The 21,201-nt window shown below is 45.1% G+C and overlaps 1 protein-coding gene across 3 annotated transcripts in view; it reads left to right on the top strand.

Moving 5' to 3' along the window:
- Positions 1 to 21,201, top strand: part of ppargc1a (peroxisome proliferator-activated receptor gamma, coactivator 1 alpha) — a 38,442-nt gene that overhangs the window by 6,840 nt on the left and 10,401 nt on the right. The window contains exons 3-8 of one of the 3 annotated variants that reach the window (XM_040141075.1): positions 10,725 to 10,919; positions 11,933 to 12,058; positions 13,207 to 14,566; positions 15,486 to 15,531; positions 15,736 to 15,809; positions 19,357 to 20,593. In XM_040141075.1, coding sequence (XP_039997009.1) covers positions 10,725 to 10,919; positions 11,933 to 12,058; positions 13,207 to 14,566; positions 15,486 to 15,531; positions 15,736 to 15,809; positions 19,357 to 20,593 — 3,038 coding nt within the window. The remainder of the gene's footprint in view (positions 1 to 10,724; positions 10,920 to 11,932; positions 12,059 to 13,206; positions 14,567 to 15,485; positions 15,532 to 15,735; positions 15,810 to 19,356; positions 20,594 to 21,201) is intronic. The other 2 variants (XM_040141077.1, XM_040141078.1) reach the window with 2 other exon arrangements.

Below are 21,201 nucleotides of genomic sequence, written 5' to 3' on the forward strand. Positions count from 1 at the left end.
TTGTCTTGCTTGTCTGTGCCTTTGCGGACAGATGCTCAGGCGCTTATTCGTAAGTAAAGGCAGATTAGATTGATCGGGTCATCCTTAGCAGGCTTTGATAAAACATGCTAAAAATGTTTTCCTCAAGCAGCTCCTTCTTTCCCTGCAAACACTTGTAAGCATAGATTAGCTCACACACTTTTTGGCAATAGGCGCTCCTGTCATAGACCCTCTGTCATAGACCCTCTGAGAGGAATTGTCACGCCCACACAAACAAACACACAGACAGCATAGACAGAGACCCTTATTGTCCCTGTTTCTACTCCCTGCTGAACGCAAGTTGCGTTTATTTTGCAAATTTATGCTGACATTTGAGAGTACACCACCCGCACCAGTTCACCGCTCTAGCAAAGGGTGTATGAATTATCATATTCCACTGTATAATATGATTTCCTCAAGGGAGTCTTATTAGAGTACACCATACTTTCCTCATCTCAAGTTCCCTCCAGTTTTTACTGTACTGATACATTGTTTGCTCTGTCTGACGGAAGAAATCCGCCAACACTGTCGTACTGAAGGCAAACAGCGTTTTCAGACCTACAGCTATGCTATTTTTTGATACACAAATGAGAGGGAGTGCAGACAAGTAGGCACAGACGTATAGTACAGAGATGCAGGCTTGGGCTGTCCAGGCCTGTGTCATCTTGGAGCGTCTGTCAGATCCACTCCACAACATGAGCTCTCAAACCGCCGCCCCATAACACTTTGGGCTCTGCCATCCCTTCTTTCTCTCCCATCCTCCCTCTGTCTTTTTCACTCCCAAGGCAAAGCATTTGTTCCTGGCTGATGGGACGTTGAAGCTGCAGAGGCTAAACAAATATATTCTGGCTTCCACCAGTCACTTCTGGAAAGAGAGGCTGGAAGGAGGAACGGAGCGAGGGGTAAAAAATTAAAGGATAGGGAGCAGGGCGGTGGATGTGGCCCAAAAAAAAAAAATTGTTCCCTCAGGGAATGTTTGGTAAAAAAGGAAGGAAACATCTTTTGGTCTCCCGGTGGCTGCTTGGATGCCTGTCTAGCTCTCTCCCTCTATCCCTCTCTCTCTCTCACATTCACACTCACACACACACTCAACCCACATTCCCAGTGGGCCGCCGCTGCTGATTGTGGCATGGTTTGGTGTTCCTGGCCCAGCTGATCCCCTGCCCCCACTGGATTCCCATCTCTCTCAACACATTTGAGCCACCAATGTGTACGTTTGTGCATGTTTGTGTTATTTTTTGTGTAACTGAGACACCCCATACAAAGATCAGATAGTGGTCTTTTCTGGCTAGACACAACACTTTCATCTCTTTCAGTTTTGTGTGTTTTGTGTGTGTGTATTGGGTGGAAATGACTATTTTTAGTGCCTGGGGTAATCTCTACTAAGAGCCTTTCAGGGCTGTTTCACTTTAACCTGGCCAAAACACTAAGCCAATAATCCACCGCCCCCCCAACTCATACTCTCACACACACATGGCAACACGTTGCAACGATGTCATGCGATAAAACCAATCTTCTTTGTATTATTTAATAGTGTACACTTCGGAGTGGGAGGAAGCTATAAACAGTGGATTCCTAGAATGCTTTTAAACTCTTCCTCTCATGCAACGAAAAGAGAGAGGACGTGCAAGATGGTGTTTACATAGAGATGAAATAAATTGATCAGAGAGTGTCAGGGAGAGGGGTTCAAAGGAAAGAGTGAAAGTTTTAGCCAGTAGTGAGAAAACAGCTTGGATAACAGACGAAAAGGGGAAACCTCAAAAAAGACAGAGAGAGGGAAGAGGATGGAGACAGGCCCTCAATCAGTGAGTGCCGTGATTCATGGTGAAGCGCTATCAGTCTTGGGCAATAGGCTGCTTCCCCTCTCCAGGAAAGGCCAATTGATCCCGTGTGTGTGTGTGTGTGTGTGTGTGTGTGTGTGTGTGTGTGTATGTGTGTGTGTGTGTGTGTGTGTGTGTATTCAGCGTGCCAGCATACCCAGCAGTGGCAGTAGCCTTGGCCAGCCCTTCTGCTCTGGTAGTTAGTCACATTCTGTCAATCTCTGTGATTTTCTAACATAGCTGCCAGAGAACTTGGTAAATTCTGAACAATAATTAATAATTCAGTAGACAAATTATCTCTTTTAGCAATGAGTTAAAAGACAAATTAATGCAGTAATGGGAGAGGCTGGCAGATATTAAAGAGTAACCTAATACCAGACTGAAAAGAAGTCTTTTACTGCCATTTCTGGTGGCAATGTTTAATGGTGGCATCTTTGACCACACCCAGCATCACCGCTTGGGGTAGTTGGGGGTTGTCAGAAAGTGTGCTCAGTTGCACCTCACCCGTCGATGATGTCATGGAGTACACCTGTATATCACTGCAGCAAGGTGAGAATTTAAACCACGGGAGATAAGCAAAAACAAGACTTGCTGGTGTAAACATGCCCTTCAAGTTAGCTCTGATTAGCTCTGAAAGTCTTTGTATAATAGCTGAGGACTTTTTTGACCAAGGAAGCCATGCTGCTTCTTTTGTATTAGATACTCAAGAAAGAAGAAAAAGAAGAAAAGCTTAGTTAAGTGCATATAATTCTTTGATTATTATATTATGTTTAATTTTCTGTTGATGTTTTATACATTTAGGTAATTTTATTTTTACACATCTTTGGCAATTTGAACTGCAATCTAGTGCTGCAAATGTGAAGGACTAGTTTTCCCTGGTTGAGATTCTGTTTTTTTAAGAGCTTTGTCATCCATGCAGAAAAAAACCCCATTCTAGCTGAGTGATGATGTACACCACATGCTTATAGCGCCAGCTTATTTCCCCCCCTGAAGCATTTAAGTCTGCACAGGCCTCAAATAGTTCAAGAGGCTCTCCGAGGCTCTACTGATGCATGAATGACTGGATGCTTGGATGACTCACTTGTTGCCCAATCAGTAGCTCCTGAGTCTAAACTGAAAGCAGAAGCTTTTGCAGACATTTGATCACTGCAGATAGAAAACATCCCTTCCACTCTACTTTTTGTAAAACAAAAACTTTATGTATGGATATATTATTTGTTATTGACAAGGACTAGAAGAAAAGTCAGTCTCGAGGAAGTGGAAATATTATATATCTATATGGACAAAGGTTGGAGCTCAAAAAAGACTGGGGTTTATACCCAGTTTAATCAACTCCTGCAAGTACTTTAAACAGAACTATTCTGTACACGTAAACATGATTATTTGGCATAAGCACAGCTAAAGCAAGCATATTTCTTATCAGGTGAATTGCGAAATATGCGTATTGTGAAATGGTGAAGTGGTGTATCTGGGATAAATCTGCTGCGCGTATCTGCCATAATAGCGCTGTTGACCTCAGGAAGTCAAAAGCTTTAAAATTGTCTGCTTGTTAATCAGCTCTTTCCGCAAGACCATTTTCTGGCTATACTGTGGTCAGCCAAACCTCTTTTCATATGGCTGTGGGCTGTGTTTTATAATAACTTGATGGGCAAATTGGGAAGGATTTCGAGTGTTAGACGCTTGTCATCATGGCCATTGATTATTCTGCATTTGGCAGACATTGCACAGTCTACTAGTGTGTGCAGGTGTGATGGGTATGTTCAGCTAAATGTAACTGTGAAAAGTCAGGCTATTCACACTAAAGGCAGCATGATCAGTATTCCACAGAAAATAGATGCCAGATTAAGATGAAATACAGCCCAACATTCGATGTTGATGCTACAAAGAAAGGCTCTCGTGCCCCTTCATCCTTTCTCATAGTATCCCTGCCTCACGTCAGTGAGTTGGGATTGTATAGATTTACGTGCACAATTCCTTTGATGTGTTTTCATTTGCTTACTTGTAAGGACAGGCCCCCCCCTCCAATCGTTACCACTCACACAACATGCAAAGGCTTGTGAAGTCCTCCGTGTTTGACCACTGCTACCACGCGTGCAGCACACACACATATTGCACTTCAAAGTGCGTTGTAAAAAAAAAAAAAAAACCTGCCCAGATAACATGCTCACAAAGTCACAACGTGGATAAGAGACATACATACTGCAGTGGCAGCCTCCTACCTGGATCCAGGAGCGACAAGGCACTCACTCGTGCACACAGAAGTCAAGGTAAAAGATAATGCATTTATTTAGTAATCAGCAAATAGCTTTTATGCAGTGGGTAAGTGGTGAAGCCCGTGAGGCCTCGATAAGATCGTTTGCTTTCAGGTGTTTCCCTGTCACACCACGTATGGCATTGAGTGCAAATTGAATAGGGTGACCTTCTTTGCTGGAGAATCAAATTGAGTGCATTTCACCCAAAAGATTCTGCCATTTCAATTACCATAAATTTGTGATATTGCGTCCTCAGTGGTATGCAAACACGTGCACGCAAAGATGTTGAATGGGACAATGACACAGAAACACATCTCCCGTTTGAAACGTTGTAAACCACTACGTCTTGTCCACTGTACCCTGGCTGTCCTTGCTCTGGCATCTTTCCGAGGAAGACATTACTGTGACAAATGAAACTCCACAAACCCTCGATGGACTTGGCAGGCCCTGAAAGGTCAGGAGCTGCATTTGTGTGTAAGTGTACGTGTGTGTGTGTGTGTGTGTGTGTGTGTGTGTGTGTGTGTGTGTGTGTGTGTGTGTGTGTGTGTGTGTGTGTGTGTGTGTGTCTGTGTCTGTGTGATTGTAATTGTGATTGTGTGTGTGATTGTAAGTGTATAAAGGTGGTGTCAGTGGGGGATAATAACATTGAGTCCTCTGTGCAAAAAACAAGAACTTCTGGTCCATTCTGCTCCCCTCGCATATCTATGTAAATGTCAAAACCAAAGTGACCAGCCTTCTGTGTGTGTGTAATAGTTTTATGGATAGCTACACTTGACTGCTCATGGCAGACTTACATTCCAGCCAGGAAATGTGGCAGTTGTCCATTTGGGACAACTGCCCCCCTTGTTACTTCAACACATTATCAACAGCATAACAGTATGTTCAAAGGCCCCTTGCTTGGCGGTGCACATTCAGAGCTGCCGACTTAAGCAAATAGCTATTTGCATGCCATTAGGCGAAAAAAGCAGAGGGAAGCACCATTCCTCATCCCATCTCTGCATCTAGCTGAATATTCCTTATTCGAGGCTCCAAATCTCTGTTTTTCTCCCCCCTCCTGCTGTGACCGTCAGAGGCAGAGCAATCACAGCAATCAGTGTTTTCTCGTGCCAAGCCAATTGGGAAGTAGCTGCCAAAACAAAAGAGTGAGTGTCCAGTCATTATGATGGTGTGTTATACTGTGGTGTTAGCAAACGGTTGCTTGGACCATCTGTTGGACAGCCAGAGTAGGAAAACAACAGTACCTTTGGGCTGTAGATGGGGAGGTCACACCGCACCCCCCCCCTCGCGATGCTGTCAGTTGTTTGGATAGCTGTGTGGGAATGTGTATAAATTCATATTAACACAACCTTGCATGCATTGTATGCCATGTTTAGATGTTTAGATGTTATTAGATTATTTTTATCCAGCTGTCATAAATATAGGGAATACATGTACTTAAATGGAAGTTTACAATGTCTCTCCAGCTGCTGTTTGATCTCTTGGATCCATTGCAAATCTTTCTGGTTGTGTGCGATTTTGTGGAAAGGTACACAAACCATCTGCATGGTTTTTGACCCAAAGTTAGACATAAAGGGCCTGGTGGGTCTGAAGGCATGTGACAGCCTCAGTTGATCTCAGTAGATGTGTGACAGAGTTCAGGTGGTAAGTTTCAGCAGCAGGGTTACTGGTCAAACGATTTTTCCACAGAGAACTAAACAGCACTGTTAACATCCCTTGGGTAGGTGTCTCAATTGGATCCGGTCTCTTTCAGGATGTGTAACAACAGTTTTCTCTCCCTCTTTGGCTCACTCTGACACACTCACTCACAGATATTCCTTCTTCTCATTCTCTCTTTTCTCCTCTCTTTCCCCCATCAGCTCATCTGATAGTGCTCTAACAGTCTCAAATGGTTCCCAGGAGATGCATCATCTCTGCACACACACATCCTGGTCCTCATTGATAGGTCAAACCGTTTCCTCGCTGATTTATAACTCACGTAGCCTTCTAAACTGAGACAGACAGCTAGCATGTAAACAGTCAGCTTCTGCTCCAGCATTTATTCTTCATGCAGAGAGCTGCCATTTTTGTTTAAATGAAGGCACAGAATAGTGAATTCCTGCCAGGACGAAGGGATTATCACAAGGCCAGTTGTGGTATTATAGCTAAGTAGGATGGAGAAGCCTAAATTCAGCCGCCTGGTGCTTGGACTGGACAATCTTTTCTGCATGCATAGGGTACAAGATTTAGCAACTTACAGCTCAAACCATCATGATAAACCACAATATATACTGAATGCAGTTTAGTGACAGTAGAGGTGAGACAGAGGGGCTATGCGTCCTGTCGATAAATACCTAAATATACAGTTGGCCATCAGTACTGTGATTTTTTTCTCCAGAACATGTAAACCCTCGATATCTAGTCCACAGAACCATTTGCTTAAGAAGCTTTTTCAGAATAACAAGACACTCTATTGACTATGTAGTCAGACGGAAAATGAGAGCCAACAAGAGCCGTCAGTTTGCTGCCATGTGCTACAAGCCAATCACAGCCCTGAACCACAATGGAGGTTCAACATTTAGTTTCATGATTTGGAACACTGTCAGACTGTGCCACTGCCACCTCACATGCACAGAAACAGACACACAGAGGGACTTAAAAGTGTTATGTATGGTTTCATTGCTCCGTATAAGCCATAATCACCTTCTCTCCATCTCAGTAAGCTCATGCTAAATGACCAGACGTCTCTAGTGGTTGCCATGATTTGTCTCTCCGCCATGAATCGTGCCATACCTTACCCTCCCTGCCTCTCTTTCCTCCCTCCGTCCCGGCTGCCATATGCTGTGCCTGTGTGACTGGCCGACGTGTCAGGCCTGACTAACGCTTTAACGGCAAGACTGACTTTGATTTATTTCCTCTGAAATCTGGGGGCCGGGGGGTAATAACACAGAATGACATTATTTGTTTATCAAATCCAAGGCTGCTTTTCTTGGCAGAGTCAAGATGTGATGACTTGATAACCCCAAAAAAAAAAAAAAAACTTGCCACACACACTTATGCCCTGCACAGTTTCTCATTGTGCCATGATTAGAAGGTCTGGCTAGTCACTTAACCTCATCCAAGGGAACGCTTTTGAAATCTGAAAGAGCAGGGAGCAGACAAAAAATATATATAAAATAAAATAAAGATTGAGATGAAGCAATGCAATTAAATTGTCAAGGCGCAGATTTAACCCCACCATGCAATTTGGGGGCCAATTTATTAAGAATGTTTTCTGTCTGAACTAGCTGGTTGCTATTCCTCTATTTGCGAGAAGAGAGAGGGAAAGAGTGAGCGTGAGAAGAGAAGAGTGAGTAAAGAGACAGAGAGAATAAACAGTACTTTAAATAACAGATGACCCATTTAATGGGAGATATTTTATCTTCCCAGATACAGAGTGTCTCTCACTGGTTCCGCCTCTCATTTGGAGCTAACGCTAGGGCTGTTTAGTATGTTGAAACCTCATCTTGGTGTTATTCCGTGATCAAGTCTATCACTTTGGCACTTTCACAACACGTTTGGTTCCTTTTAACGTGTAAATGGTGCATTGCCTCGAAAAGCTTGTTAAATTTGATCCCTGGCAAATTTGCTCAGGAGCTTGGAATCCTCAAGAAGCAATTAGCAGATTTAATTTGGCTATTTGCCCCAGTGTTCAGAAGTGAGTGTTTGTTTAAAGCAGCACCTTCACCTTTCGTTATCAGCTCTGTGAATAGTATCTCCTGGAACACAATGCTCTGCTATGGAACTCAATAAAAGAGTTAAAGGCAAGGGCAATCTCAAAGACAGCCTGTCTGATAACAAAAGGGCCTCACCTAATAATGAACCACTGGAGTTGGCTTTCTTTTCTCCGATGTGGGGAAGCTGGGTCGAAGGGGAGAGAGAAGCTCTGCCAACACTTGCAAGCATGTTTTACGGCTAATTGAAGCATTTGGAATAAAACAGGCTCAAAATGGCACCCTTTAGAATTGGAGCGGGGTTAATATATTGTGATCCCACAATTAGCCCAGGATTGTTAAGATCTCTTTAATTCGGTGAGGTCCATTAAGCGGGATGGGTGGGAAAGTGCTCCCGCTGAGACAATTTTTCTCCTCTCTCTTTGTTCTTCTTGCCCTCTTTTCCTCTCAGCAGCTGCTGTAGTAATCAATATAAGTGGACATGGCCACGAGCAGGTTGCCAGGTTATCCTGGTGTCACTCCCTTTGGGTGCCATAGCTCCTGAAGTCCACCCACACAATGATTTTTGTTTATAAATATACAAGGGGCAAGTGAGTCATTGGTAGTAGATCGACTTTGGTGCGTAAACTCTGCAAAGTTTGGACTTCCGGCTGGCATGGAAAAGCTCGCCCTCTTGGACAGGGGTATTAGATCATGCTCTCTCCTGAGTAGAAACGAACTGAGGTTTGCTCTTTCCCCCAGTTTCTGAAATCCCCACTTGGCCTATGAGTGCCTCCACTAGAGCCACAGCAGCGGCTGCAGCATGATCGTCACGACTCGGGATTTTACAAGTGTCTCTTTCAGAATATGAGAGTCCCTTCTGTGTTATCTTCGGGGATGCAGCATGCCTGTGGGAGCTTGCCAATTGGTGGATGTTTTTGAAACAGGATTGAAATCACTTCATTTGAGCCCTCCACAGCCTCAGAAATTCCCGAATCATTTCCAAACCATGACATAATTAAGCTTGCGCAGCCCTCTCAACCTTTAATGTAACTAGTGTCACACAGTGGCATAGACTGCAATTTCTACAGAATGGATGGGATTGAACTTGTTGAGAGGTGAATAAAACCACACCTAAATACAGCATTACTTGGATGGTTGGTTAGGTTGAACCTAAATAGATCGCTGGCTCATTAAAGACTCAATTGTGACCATCTAAAATGATCCTGCTTTCAGTTTTTCATGCAAGGATTTATGTTTGGGTTACAAAAAGGCTCCAGCTTTATCAGCGGTTAATACCTACCCGCTTAGTGCTCAGGTAATAACTAGAAAACGGTGACCATTTCTGTAGCGCAGTGTTCCAGTAAGGTGGATTTGAAGCTCATTGCAAGTAATTAAACAGCATGCCACCTCAAACAGAGCAATTTCCTGCAAGGCAGTTGCTTGCCAATGCGGCATGGCCCCAGTCTGCGTCGTGTTATCTCTGTGAAATATGTCCCTGTTATCATTTTTTAATAAAGACTGAGTGCTCATGTTGTTAAGAGAAAATCTACTCAATGAGCATCAGATTAATGTTTTCTTCATTGTTAGCTAGCTAACTGAACGTCCAAAGATATCTGTGTCATCTATTAATGAAAATTGGAGGGGGAAAGCATTAAAATGGCCACTATCTCATTGGTGAACTCAAAACTGCTCCAAAAGTGCCATCCAAGGTGGATGTGTAATTGTGTAAAATCAGTAGAGTAGACAGAAACAAGTGGGTGGGTAAATTTTGGGCATGTAGGATTCTGAGTCTTAGAGGTATAGTGTTGGTATCTGAGAGGTTGCTTGCCCCCTTGGCATAATGATGGCTACACACCGTTGCTGAGCGATGATAATCCTGCCGTGTGCACAAAGGGATTTGTTCTTCTTGGGCTGGCCACAGAACGTCCCGGGGTGATGACGCTGTTTATCTTTCCGCTCTCTTAAAGTCCCCTGGGCTTTTATGGCCCTGGAACTTACAGTTCCCGTTGTCACTTGTCACAAGTTGTCACTTGTCTGTGCAAAGAAACAGCCTCGCACACACACAAACACACACCCCTTTGTCAAGCAAGCTGCATTCCTCTCACTCTTAATATCTATCTATATACATTCTCTCTATTCTTGTTTTTTTTCACTACTCACATGCATAGTTATTATCCCCAGTAAACCTCCCATGTTGATAGCTGACAGCTCACATCTCTCTCACTCTCACTCTCACTATCCATCTCTATATATTCATCTCTCTGTCTCTTTATTTCTCACTCATACACTTATAATCTCAACTATTAAACAGCCGACTGCAGCAAGCAAACAACTCATCTGGTACATCAAAGAGGAGCTGAGTGGGAAGAACAAGCTTTATTTTTCATGAAATGTTGATGGTAACTTCCCACTCTTTGTGAACATCAGCTGTCATACCAACATTTAAATGTATCAAATTTAGTTAGCATTAGTGGTTTGCGAACATCTTGTAGGCAAGACAATCATCTCTCAAGTTCATGGAATAAGAGAGAGGAGAGTCAGTTTCCGCTCATTGTTTCCTTTACCCCCACAAACCCCTCCAGACCGCAACCCACCCCAACCCATTCCTGTCGTCCCTAGATACTTGCTACTTGTCAGCCCTGGTAATGGGTTTCTTGGGGGAGATATTATTTTGGTCCAGTAAGCTGCGTGTTTAAAATATGAGTGACAGGCTTGACTCACTTGCACACGGAGAGAATTTTGTTTTTAAAAAGACTGGCAGAATAGAGCCAGCTCAGCAGCTGCAAAAAATTGAGAAAAAAATCTTCCCACTCTATTAGCATTGAAAGCCTGCATGCAACCACCCACCACCTTTACTTCCCTGAAGAAAAAAAAAGAGATGCAACTTCCTCTGATTAAAATGTCCTATTTTTCCTGTCTCTCTATTTTTCTGTCTCTGTCTTCCCCCTTTTCACCCTCCTAAGAAGATAGATGAAGAAAATGAGGCCAACTTGCTGGCAGTGCTTACAGAGACCCTGGACAGCATCCCGGTGGATGAGGACGGATTGCCTTCGTTTGAGGCCCTGGCAGATGGGGACGTGACCAATGCCAGTGACCGGAGCTGTCCCTCCTCCCCTGACGGCTCGCCACGCACCCCAGAGCCTGAGGAGCCTTCCCTGGTATGACCAACAGCTCCTTCTTCTCATCATTCTCCCCTTACCACCACTCCAAGGTCAAGACATATGTTATTCCGGAGACCTGACCTCCAACCCTGCACAAACTGTTTCATTTTTGTCAGTCCATGACAGACACCAGATAAGAGTCTTCAACAGGACTGGGCACCAAGACTGGCCATTTGTCTTTTAGACTTCTGTATTTGGCTGTGCCCAATCCACACTCTGCCACATTTGCCACAATGTGCTCTCTATATGTGTGCAGCATGCAGAGATACAGATGCAGGGAGGAGGGAAGTAATTGGAATGGATTAGTGTGTTTGCTACTCAGCGCTATTTACATAAGAGTGCTATTGTGGCGCCAGTTCAATGATATGAACACTGTGGTGGGGCCAGCTATGGTTGACACAGTGCCATAGGCCCTGACATCAAGCCGATACATAATGAAAGTAAGGGAAAAAAGAAATCTATCTCATCGCATCTACTCTCATTGGGCCTCAACTAATCGCCCCGTACCCAAGTAATCTTTTTTGGCCTAAAGACAGGCTTCTTGATAGTAATAAGTCAGTTTACCTTTGTGCTGCTTTTTTTTTTAACACATCACCCTACCATCTGGGCATTTCTCTAACTTAAGGGCTTTGACCTAAAATGTTATGTTTTGTTCTGTTATAGTCCATTTTACTCCATGCCGGTCCCTACCAAATGACATTTAACCACATGCCCAAGTGTGTTTATTCAATCACATTTGAGAAGCCTGGCTTTGTGTACACAAAAACATCTGCACAGGAAGAAAAAAAAACTTTACTTGTCCTGTCAGATACTATAAATTGCTTAAAAAACTATAATCTTTTAGATGTGTCAGATATTTTATCTTTTCTAACTGCAGTACCAGTCTCTTCTGGTAGTACATTTACAAAGCACAGTTTCTCTAATTGAAAGAAAATGGTCATTTGCATAACCCACGCTCACTTCCCCCCTCCTTCTCCACTTTCTCTTGTTCTGTTTGGGTCCATTCGCAGCTGAAGAAGCTCCTTCTGGCACCGGCAAACTCCCAGCTCAGCTATAATCAATACACAGGTGGCAAGGCACAGAACCATGCAGCCAGCAGCAACCACCGGATCAGACCACCACCTGCCGTCGTCAAGGTAGACACACACACACACTCAGACACACACACACAGACAAAAATACATGCACTGCCTTGCTGCTTACTTCACTCCTGTACACACATTGTTTGTTAGCATTTGTTTATCTCTCCCACTCTGTTATTCCTCTCTCTCGTTTCTTGCTCTCCCTCCCTCCCCCTCACACTTTTCTTGTTTTGGTGGCCGCCTTTAGAAGATGTTAGACTACTGCTCTAGTCTACTCTCCCAGGGGGCCATCTCGTAATGAAAACAGGCTGATTGCTGTCGGGCTTTCCAGGCAAGGCATCGGCACCGTTGTCTCATTAGCTCCACCACTTATCCGCCTTAGTATGGTGCCTGTTGGAAAAAAAAAAACAGAGACGGGCACTCTTGTGGCGAGATGGATGCCTGGAGATGACAAGATCAAAATATCAAAGTATCAAAGTTATTTGTTCTCATAGGATGGCTCTCAAAAACGATTTTTCTCTAAAGGGGTGTGGTTGATTGAGATTAAATTTTGTATCATACATTTATGAATCCTTTTACATTTCATGTCAGAACTTAACATTCTGTACTTTCAGTATCATTTACAGTTTATAGCACTTGATAATTTGCTCGTTAGGCAAAATGTCTGAAATCTCTGTTTGTTATGCTTTCCCTAGTGCTTAAAATCCTCTGAATGTACTGTAAAAAGGTACTGTATGATTATATTGGGTGGTAAACACAACGCAGACACAGATTTGTGTGTGCTGTGCATACTATGTTTGCACATGTAGTGCGTCAACTGTCCTCACAGAGTCTATTTTCATACCATGCCTTTGAGTCATCCATTTCTGGAGCACAGCGAATGAGGACTCCCGGAGGACATGGTGCGCGTGCAGCGTGGTGTGGTGGTGCCTGGAGGGCCACGCAATTAAGATGACGGGCGGACCGAACTCCCACCATTGCCTCCCAGACAGTTGGGCAACCACTGTGCTCAGATTGTCTGTGTCGCTCCTTTAGCCTCTCTCTGCCTCCGTCTCTTTCTGCTTTCATATTTGTGCCAAATGAAGCACTTACCATTTCCCACAACTGGACCAACTGCACTGTACCGCTAACAGTGAGCAAAACTTTTTATTTAAGCAAACTTAATACTTTTCTCTTTCTCTCTGTCTTGCTGTGTTGCACAGACGGAGAGCCCCTGGAATGGCAAAGCAAGAGGGGGCTCCAGCCAACAAAACCGCCCCGTGAGGCGGCCTTGCACTGAGCTGCTGAAATATCTAACGGCCACCGATGACATCCTGCTCCACACCAGAGCCAGTGAAGCCAAGAGCACGTGGGGTGGTGCCAGTAGCAGGGACAAGAGTGGCCTGGGTCTTGGCGCCTCTTCCTCCTCCTCTTCGCCATCCTCGTCATCCACCTCCTCGTTTTCCTCCCTCTCCTCCACCTCTTCTTCATCTTCCTCCACCACCTCCAAGAAGAAGTCAGCTGTGCCATCTCAACAACAACAGCAGCAACAGCAGCAGCAGCAGCAGCAGCAGCCGCAGCAGCATCACCAGCGAGGTGAGAGCCGGGCTGCAGGCGAGTGTAGTGTGGCTGGTGTTGGGGCTGGGAAGTGGCAGCGTTACACTCACGATGACGGGGTTGAGGAGTCGGAGGGTGCTTCTATCCCTGTCGGCCACAGAACCTCCACCTGCGGCCATGCCCGCCCCAAACTGGAGCACGGGCCGCCCAGTGAAGAAGGAAGGCCGCCAGGCAATGTGGGCCGCCTGGCCGCCGCTAGGTTTATTAGGTATATGCATTCTTATTCCCTCCCTCCCGGAGAGGTGAGTCACAGCTGTGAGCATTGCCGAGAGGCTGCAGGCGCCACTCAGGCTAGTGAGGGCTTTGGCAGGCAAGGCCATAGTAGCAGTTGTGGTGATAGCCTTGCACCACATAGGCACATCACAGTGAGTATTAGGAAGAGAGATGAGAAGCCGGGGCACCCCTTACTTAGCCAGCTGCTCACCTCCAAACAGAGGCCTGCTCAGTATCGGGCCCGCCTTCTCCCACCTAAAATCAACCCTTTACCCAGCACTCAGGGCATATTAGCAGGTAAGAGGTCTGAGAGTCCAGTCCAGGCTGTTTCAAAGGTGGAGGAGGAAGAGTTCAGAGGGATCACTGATCTTAGAAACCGGGGAGTAAGTCAGGCTGAAGAGCCTGACTCAGGGCCCCTGTTGTCACCTCTTGCCTTAGACCTAGAGAATTGGGTTAGCCAGCCAGATCCAGGGCTAGACATGGGCTTTGGACTAGAGCTGGGATGGCCAATCCAGGGGGGCTATGGGGAGGATGTTGACCATGATGCTGATGATGATGGTGTTGATGATGATGATGATGATGACCATGTCACGGGCAGCCCCGCAGCGGTGCTCTCACAGGGCCCACCAAGCCCACTCTTCCCAGATACTAGAATTGCAGAGCCCACCCCTCCCTGCATCATACAAGGGCAAGGGCACCCACACAGGCAGGCACTCAGCGAGCACCCCGACGACCAGGGCCACCCGTTGTTAGGTAATCATGACTGCATCCCCCCCACTGGCCTTATCTCTGCTCTCTCTTCTCCCTCTCCTGCTCTAACCACTTCCCAGTTTGACTTCACAACTAATCCCTATTCTAATTCGAATCTAACAGTCATTCTGAGGGCATAAACAACAATGACAACAAACAGCCTGCTAGCCAGTACTTTTTGCTAGTCCCGGAGGCATTCTTTTAAATTTAAATAGAGTGAAGTTAAAAAAAAAAAAAAAAGGGAGGGGGTGGGAAAAGGGGTGAGCCTTGTCTTGCTACTGTACGTCTTGTATTCATAAAGTCGACCCTTGAACCATCATTTGCTGATTGAGCTGAGTGTGCTGAATATGTACATTTAGACTCAGAGCCCAGGTGCTGCTCTTTAGCATTGTGCTACTAAAGCCACGTTCCCTTAGCTGGAGCACAAGTCGGCCAGAGCCTCGGGCAACTGCACAAGCTTCCTTGACTCTCCTTTCTTCCTTCTTTTTTCCCATCCTCTGCTGTTGGTGCATGTAATTATGACTCTATTGTCCAGGGAGGGGCTCACCCACTGTCATGTGTCTTGTTTGTGGCATCGTCTCTCTATGTCTTTACTCCATTTAGATCTGTTTGTTGTCTTGAGCAGGGTATGTCTCTGTCTAGACACCTGTGACACATATACCATCACTTCATCCTGCCTCACAGAGCGAACAGTCTATCCTAAAAGAATAAATTGTTAAAACGGGGTCAATCTAAAAGGATATGCTTTGTACAGTAGTGTCCATAGAGAGACTTTCTAACCAGGGATGGGTGTTTTTTTTAGTAATATTTGCATTTAATGAGCTAGTTTGAGATTAATAGTTGCAGAATGTGGACCTGTTCTCTTCTGCCATGAGTGTTATACCTAGATCAATAATTACCCATGCTCCTTTGTGTTCTGCAGCCAAACCAACCACCTTGCCACTTCCTTTGACCCCAGAGTCTCCAAAGTAAGTGTGAGAAGTTTTTCCACATTATTGTAGGCAAAAAGCAACAACAAACTACAGAAAAATGACAAAGTCAGAGAAGACTATATAGACTAGCATCCAAGTTGAGGCATTTTTGTGACTCATTTCCATTTCTTAGATCACGAAAGGTTTTAAAGTCTTCCTTTCACATGAGAAGTAAAATGTTGCACTTTTTTTGTCTTCCAGTGACCACAAGGGATCACCGTTTGAGAACAAAACCATTGAACACACATTAAGTGTGGAGATTGCTGGAACCCCAGGTGAGCACACTTTTCCGATTATTTAAAACACATGTAGTTATTAAAAAAAGATTAGTCAGAAATTCTTACCTCCCTCTTGTACCTAGTAATGGGTTAACTCTGGCTTTTCCAACATCTTGATAGTTCCATCACAGTTCAAAGTTCAAGGTGAAGACATAGGAGAACATTTATTTGCCTTAGTATTGATTAGGCTTTCCAATCTCTGCAGGGTTTATTAGAAAGCCCCTCCCATCCCCCAATGTCTCCCTTCCCCAGTTACTGAAGCGTTAATATGCTTTTCCTTTTCCTCTATCAGATCCTAATGCTCTCTGACTGACAGCTTACTTAGCCTAGACATCATAGGAAAATTGAAATGGCAGTGTTATTGTTTTAATTGGTTTTGCTATGTAATTCAGTTTTGCTTGTATGATCTGTGCCTTCCTCCCTTTAAGTCCCTAGCCATACAAGCAATTTGATCAATTGGGAGTCATTTTCCATAGTTAATATTACATGCAAAGGATGCTGTTTTGTAAATGGAGTCAGTGTGAGGGTTTTTCATCATCATTATTGACATCATCCTTTTTGTGTTATTGAGTTATAATTAACTACATCAGAAGAAAGCTATAGGCAAAAGGTAATTACAGGACAAAAATGAAGAGAATCTCAGTGAAAGCTGCATTGTTGGGGGTGAAATCACTCTTTCTGCAAATTATGTCAGTAATTAACTCCCTTCTGCCCTGGATTAATCATCTAAGGTCAATAAAAACAAAATAGCTGCCTCTCACACAGTGTCTCTTCGAGTATTCATTTACCAGTAAGGGAAATGATCGGCCATACATGCCTCATGTCGGCCCCCTGCACCTTCTACTTAGCTGAGGAGGTCTCCCTCTGTCCTTCTGACCTTGGTTGAAGTGCTATTTAGCACTTTTGTATAGATAAGTGTTCGGGGTTAAAGGGGATGCTTGTTGAGACCTAAAGAAGGGAAAGAGCAGGGCTGCTTAAGCTCTGGGGCAATCAAGCACAGTTAATATTTCTTCCTGTTTTACTGCATGTGGGCAAGACCATTGACCTGTGGCCAAATCTGGGCGTCCGTTCTGTTCCACCGCATCCATTTTACAAGCACAATCACTTAAAGTCCCACACCTGACTTCACCAGCCTGCGCAAATGTAGGATTGAATATTAGCAGGAAAGTCGTTAGTCCAAAAAGCTCCAGGTTACTGAGCCCCTTTCCTACTTAGGGATAAGCTTTTGAGTCTTGTGCTGTATGAGACAGATGCATATATCTGCCAGTAAGCAGAGATGAAAGCTCTTAGGTCCAGAGTTACATGTCCATTGCAGATTTAGAGTAACATTCCACTACAGTAGAGATTCCAGTGTTACTGATAACCAGATGGAAGTCAGCCAGGTTCCAGCCTCAACTCACTGATGGAACTTTCCATAAACTGTTGCCAGTAACATATTTTTTATGCCTTTATGATGAGTTGTAGTAGTATTGGTTACTGTTTCATAGAAAGATAAATGTAATTATCAGTTGAACAGAGATCTGTACATCTTGTACTGAACCAAATTATGTTTAATACCACATAATAGCACCTTTTGAACTGTTGTCTGCATGTTTTTTTGAAACTTCTCAGAGAGGTACAGTAAAGCTACAGGCAGGCAAGTGAGACCCCCTGGGATCTGACTGTTCAGGCCTAATCTCTGCCAAGCTAATAGATTTACCCTGTGCTGCCGTGTTGTCTTTAATTACTGTATCTCATGACACTGGGGTGGTCTGTGTGTTGCTATTTGCATGGCTTACCGGCGGATCAACTCTTTAAGCCCGGAGTTGTTATTCGCTCCGAGGTCTCCTCACAATTTACAGCTGGACAAGAAATAAGATTAGAAAACCCTTCTCTTTCTTTCTGTCTTGCTCACTTGCTTCATCGTTTTCTCTCTAGTGGTTACATGATTGGTGTTCGAGTCTGCGGCTCATCCATCACTAGCAAGATTGACTGAGAGGCACATATTTATCTAATTCTGATTTATTTCACCTCCGTCGCTAATGGCTCCTAGTTTATGACCCTACGCGTACATTGTTTTGGACAGATGGTGTTTCATTGGTGAAACAGAGGTTCCTCAGGCACTGTGTGGCACCCCCTCTACCTCTCTGCCTTCTCCTTTTTGTAGCTCATTTCATTGGCATAATGCATTTATATGTCTATATCAGAATTGAGAGAAGGAAGAGAAAGAAGGGAAGAAAGAGGGAAGAGGGGGGAGTGGGGGCTTGCAGTCATACTTACAGCCACATCCAGATAATAAGTAGGATGATAATCCGTTGGATCAGGCATTCCAAACACAGCAAGTGGTTTCAGAAAATTGCATTTTTATGTATCAGTTTCCCGCACTCTCTTTGCCAAGCTGTCTTCCCGGTGCATATTCTAACACTGGATTTGATACTAATAGCTGTCATTTTGTGCAATTCACTAGGGAAGAATGATGTGCATTATAAGAAAGGTAAATAGGAGAGAAGAGGATATGTGTTCCAAAGTGCCTGACTTTAACTCCAGTGAGAGACTGTTAGTGACTGTTAGTGTGTGTGTGTGTGTGTGTGTGTGTGTGTGGGCTTCTCTGTACAAGACAGAAACAGGAAAATATGCCAAGAGACGGAAAGTGAGAAATAGAGACTGATCCATGGAAGATGGCAGACAGGAAGAAAGAAAAGGGGAGAATGCAAGACTAAAGGAGAGGAGGAAAGAGAGAAAAAGAGTAATGGCGGTGGCTGTTTGTGTGAGTGCATTAACAATGCTATAAAGTGGGCTCATCTCAGGACTTCCCATATAACTGCCATCTGTCTGGTTGTAAATCTGTAGGAGGCGGGGGAAGAGATGGGGGGTACAAGCAGTAGGGACATGCCATCTGAGAAGAATGACAACCCATTTGCTAGTACTTCCTGTGCGTCCATGACATAGCAGACATCTCGCCATGGCAACATCACAAGGCATGCTAACATGTACATTAAGAGTAGTGACATATCTACATAGGGTTTCACAGAGATGGCGCTGGATCATCTTGAAACATGCATGGCGCCATGTCAGTGATTGTTCTTTCGGACCGATAAAAAGGGTCTTTGGTTTTATTCAGATGAATTGTCCAGTGCAAACATTTGTGTGAGGCAGGCAGCGATGTGATACATGTACTTTAATTTTTTTCATCAGATGCATTCCGTTTGTCCTCTACAGGGTTTTTTGTTATGTTTTTTTTTCATGAAAAGGGATCTTTCCAAGGTCAGAGAGGAAGGGGGTGACAAGTCATCCGTATTATAGCACTACCATATTAAGTTACACCAAGCATTACATTAATCTGTCAAGATTGCAATAAAATAGAGATCAGGATTAGGCCAAGTGAAAGTGAATATTTTAATCAGCCATGTATCTGTGTCCACTGTCCATAAACTGACCTGGGAGTTTATAGATGGGTGAGAGGAGGAGGGAGAGGGGAATATTTGGAGTGGTTTTCATTATGATTCCATTTTCATTTTATTGCCCCAACCCCTCCACCAACCTCTGTGTCTTCATCCCTCTGCAGGTCTGACACCACCTACCACGCCCCCACACAAAGCCAGTCAAGAGAATCCTTTCAAAGCATCACTCAAAACCAAGTTGTCTTCATGTTCCTCCTCAGCCTTGGCATGCAAAAGAGCCAGGCTGAGCGAGTTGGGCCCCGGCGCTCTGGCCCCGGCCCCAGGTGCCTCAGGCGGGGGCCCCAACAGGAAGGGTCCCGAACAGACTGAGCTCTATGCCCAGCTGAGCAAAGCGTCCACCGCCCTCCCTTACTCCGCCACCCAACACACAGTGGTGGGCGGCCTGGAGGAGCATTGTAGCACTAGCAACAATAAGCGGGCGGCACCCCGTAGCTACAGTGACCATGACTATTGCCAAGCGTCAGCTAGCACTAAGAAGGATGGCGGCAGAGCCACTGTTACCATGAGTACAGCAGCGGAAATGACAGTCACCTCAGGTGCCCCTGCTGCTCCCATGCCTACTGCAGGCACAGTGGGGGACAGGCATGTCCAATGTAAGGACTCAGCCATGCCACCATCCTCTTTATCATCTTCATCTTCTTGCTCTCCATCATCAGCTCCATCTGGTCCTTTGGCTAAGCAGCAAAATTTTGCATCTGTGGATGGAGAAGCAGTCCGGGTCCAGGGGTTAGGGAAGCAGACCCTTACACAAACCACCCAGATCCCCTCACAAGAAGCCACAATTGACAGGGACCAACAACACCCTTCTGCCACCAGCCGGAAGCTCCTGTGCGACCAAGATATTAGAGCAGAGCTCAACAAGCACTTTGGCCATCCCTTACAAGCTCTCTATAGTCAGGGTGGTCAGGAGAGAGAACCAGGGAGCAAACCGAACAAGGTTTTAGCACCTCAGTCCCTTGAGGAGGGAGCGGATGACTACTACTCCCAGAGGCTGCCTGGCTCCAGCTACCTGCATCCAGGGTTCCTGCCCTTCCACGATGAGCTAGAGCTGGGTGAGGGCCGTGAGAGTCGCTTCCTCTATCCATGGGAGGGCACCCCTCTGGACCTACTCTTTGACTGCCCCCCCTGCTCTCCCTCCTGTTCCCCACCATCCAGCTGCTCCCCTTCGCGAGGCTCTGTCTCCCCACCTTCTTCCCTCCTCCTCTCACCTGGCAGGCCTTTCTGCTGGACCAGCAGCTGGTCCCGCTCCCGTTCTCGTTCCCACTCTGGCTCCCGCAGCTCCTCCTCACACTACCGAAGGCGGTCCCTCTCCAGCTCACCTGACAGACGCCCCTCTTCCTGGTAAGTCATCTCTTTCTTGCTCTCTCTTTATCTCTCTCTCTCTCTCACAGACACACACACACATACACACACATAGATATCTTGTCCTGCTCCCCACCCACGCAGTTTAAACAGGGCTTGGAGATGGCAGAGGGTCTAACCTAGGAGTGTAAAACAGGCCTGATCAGTTGTCAGAGCTGATGTCAGACAGGATAGACCCTGGATACTCTTGGGTTCTTGACCTCCTGCTAGTCTTAGCCTTGCCTGGTCTATATTCAAAATAGATTTGCCAAGTCTTACACAAAGCCAAATTGTCTGCTGTTGTTATGCTTACCAAATTCTGCCTATTAAACCAGGTGGCACTTTCATTTTTCTGAACTGACAGTGGGGAAAGAACATTGGTTGAATGGTGCAATGAACAAAGAATAAGAAAGGTCCCACAGGCACTGGACTTTTGAACACTATGAGTTTTCATCTTTAGGCAGGGAGTTATATTTGAGTGTCTTCCCAACACTCACTCCCCTCCTCACTCGTTCCCTTGCATGCTTCCATTTTTTGTTTGATGCCGGGGCTATTGTTTTAAGCGGCAGCTGTTGTTTTTTCTGAGTGGCAAACCCTCCTCTTTTACA

This window comes from Xiphias gladius, chromosome 12 (genome assembly GCF_016859285.1).
Source record: "Xiphias gladius isolate SHS-SW01 ecotype Sanya breed wild chromosome 12, ASM1685928v1, whole genome shotgun sequence".
Lineage (NCBI taxonomy): Eukaryota > Metazoa > Chordata > Actinopteri > Istiophoriformes > Xiphiidae > Xiphias > Xiphias gladius.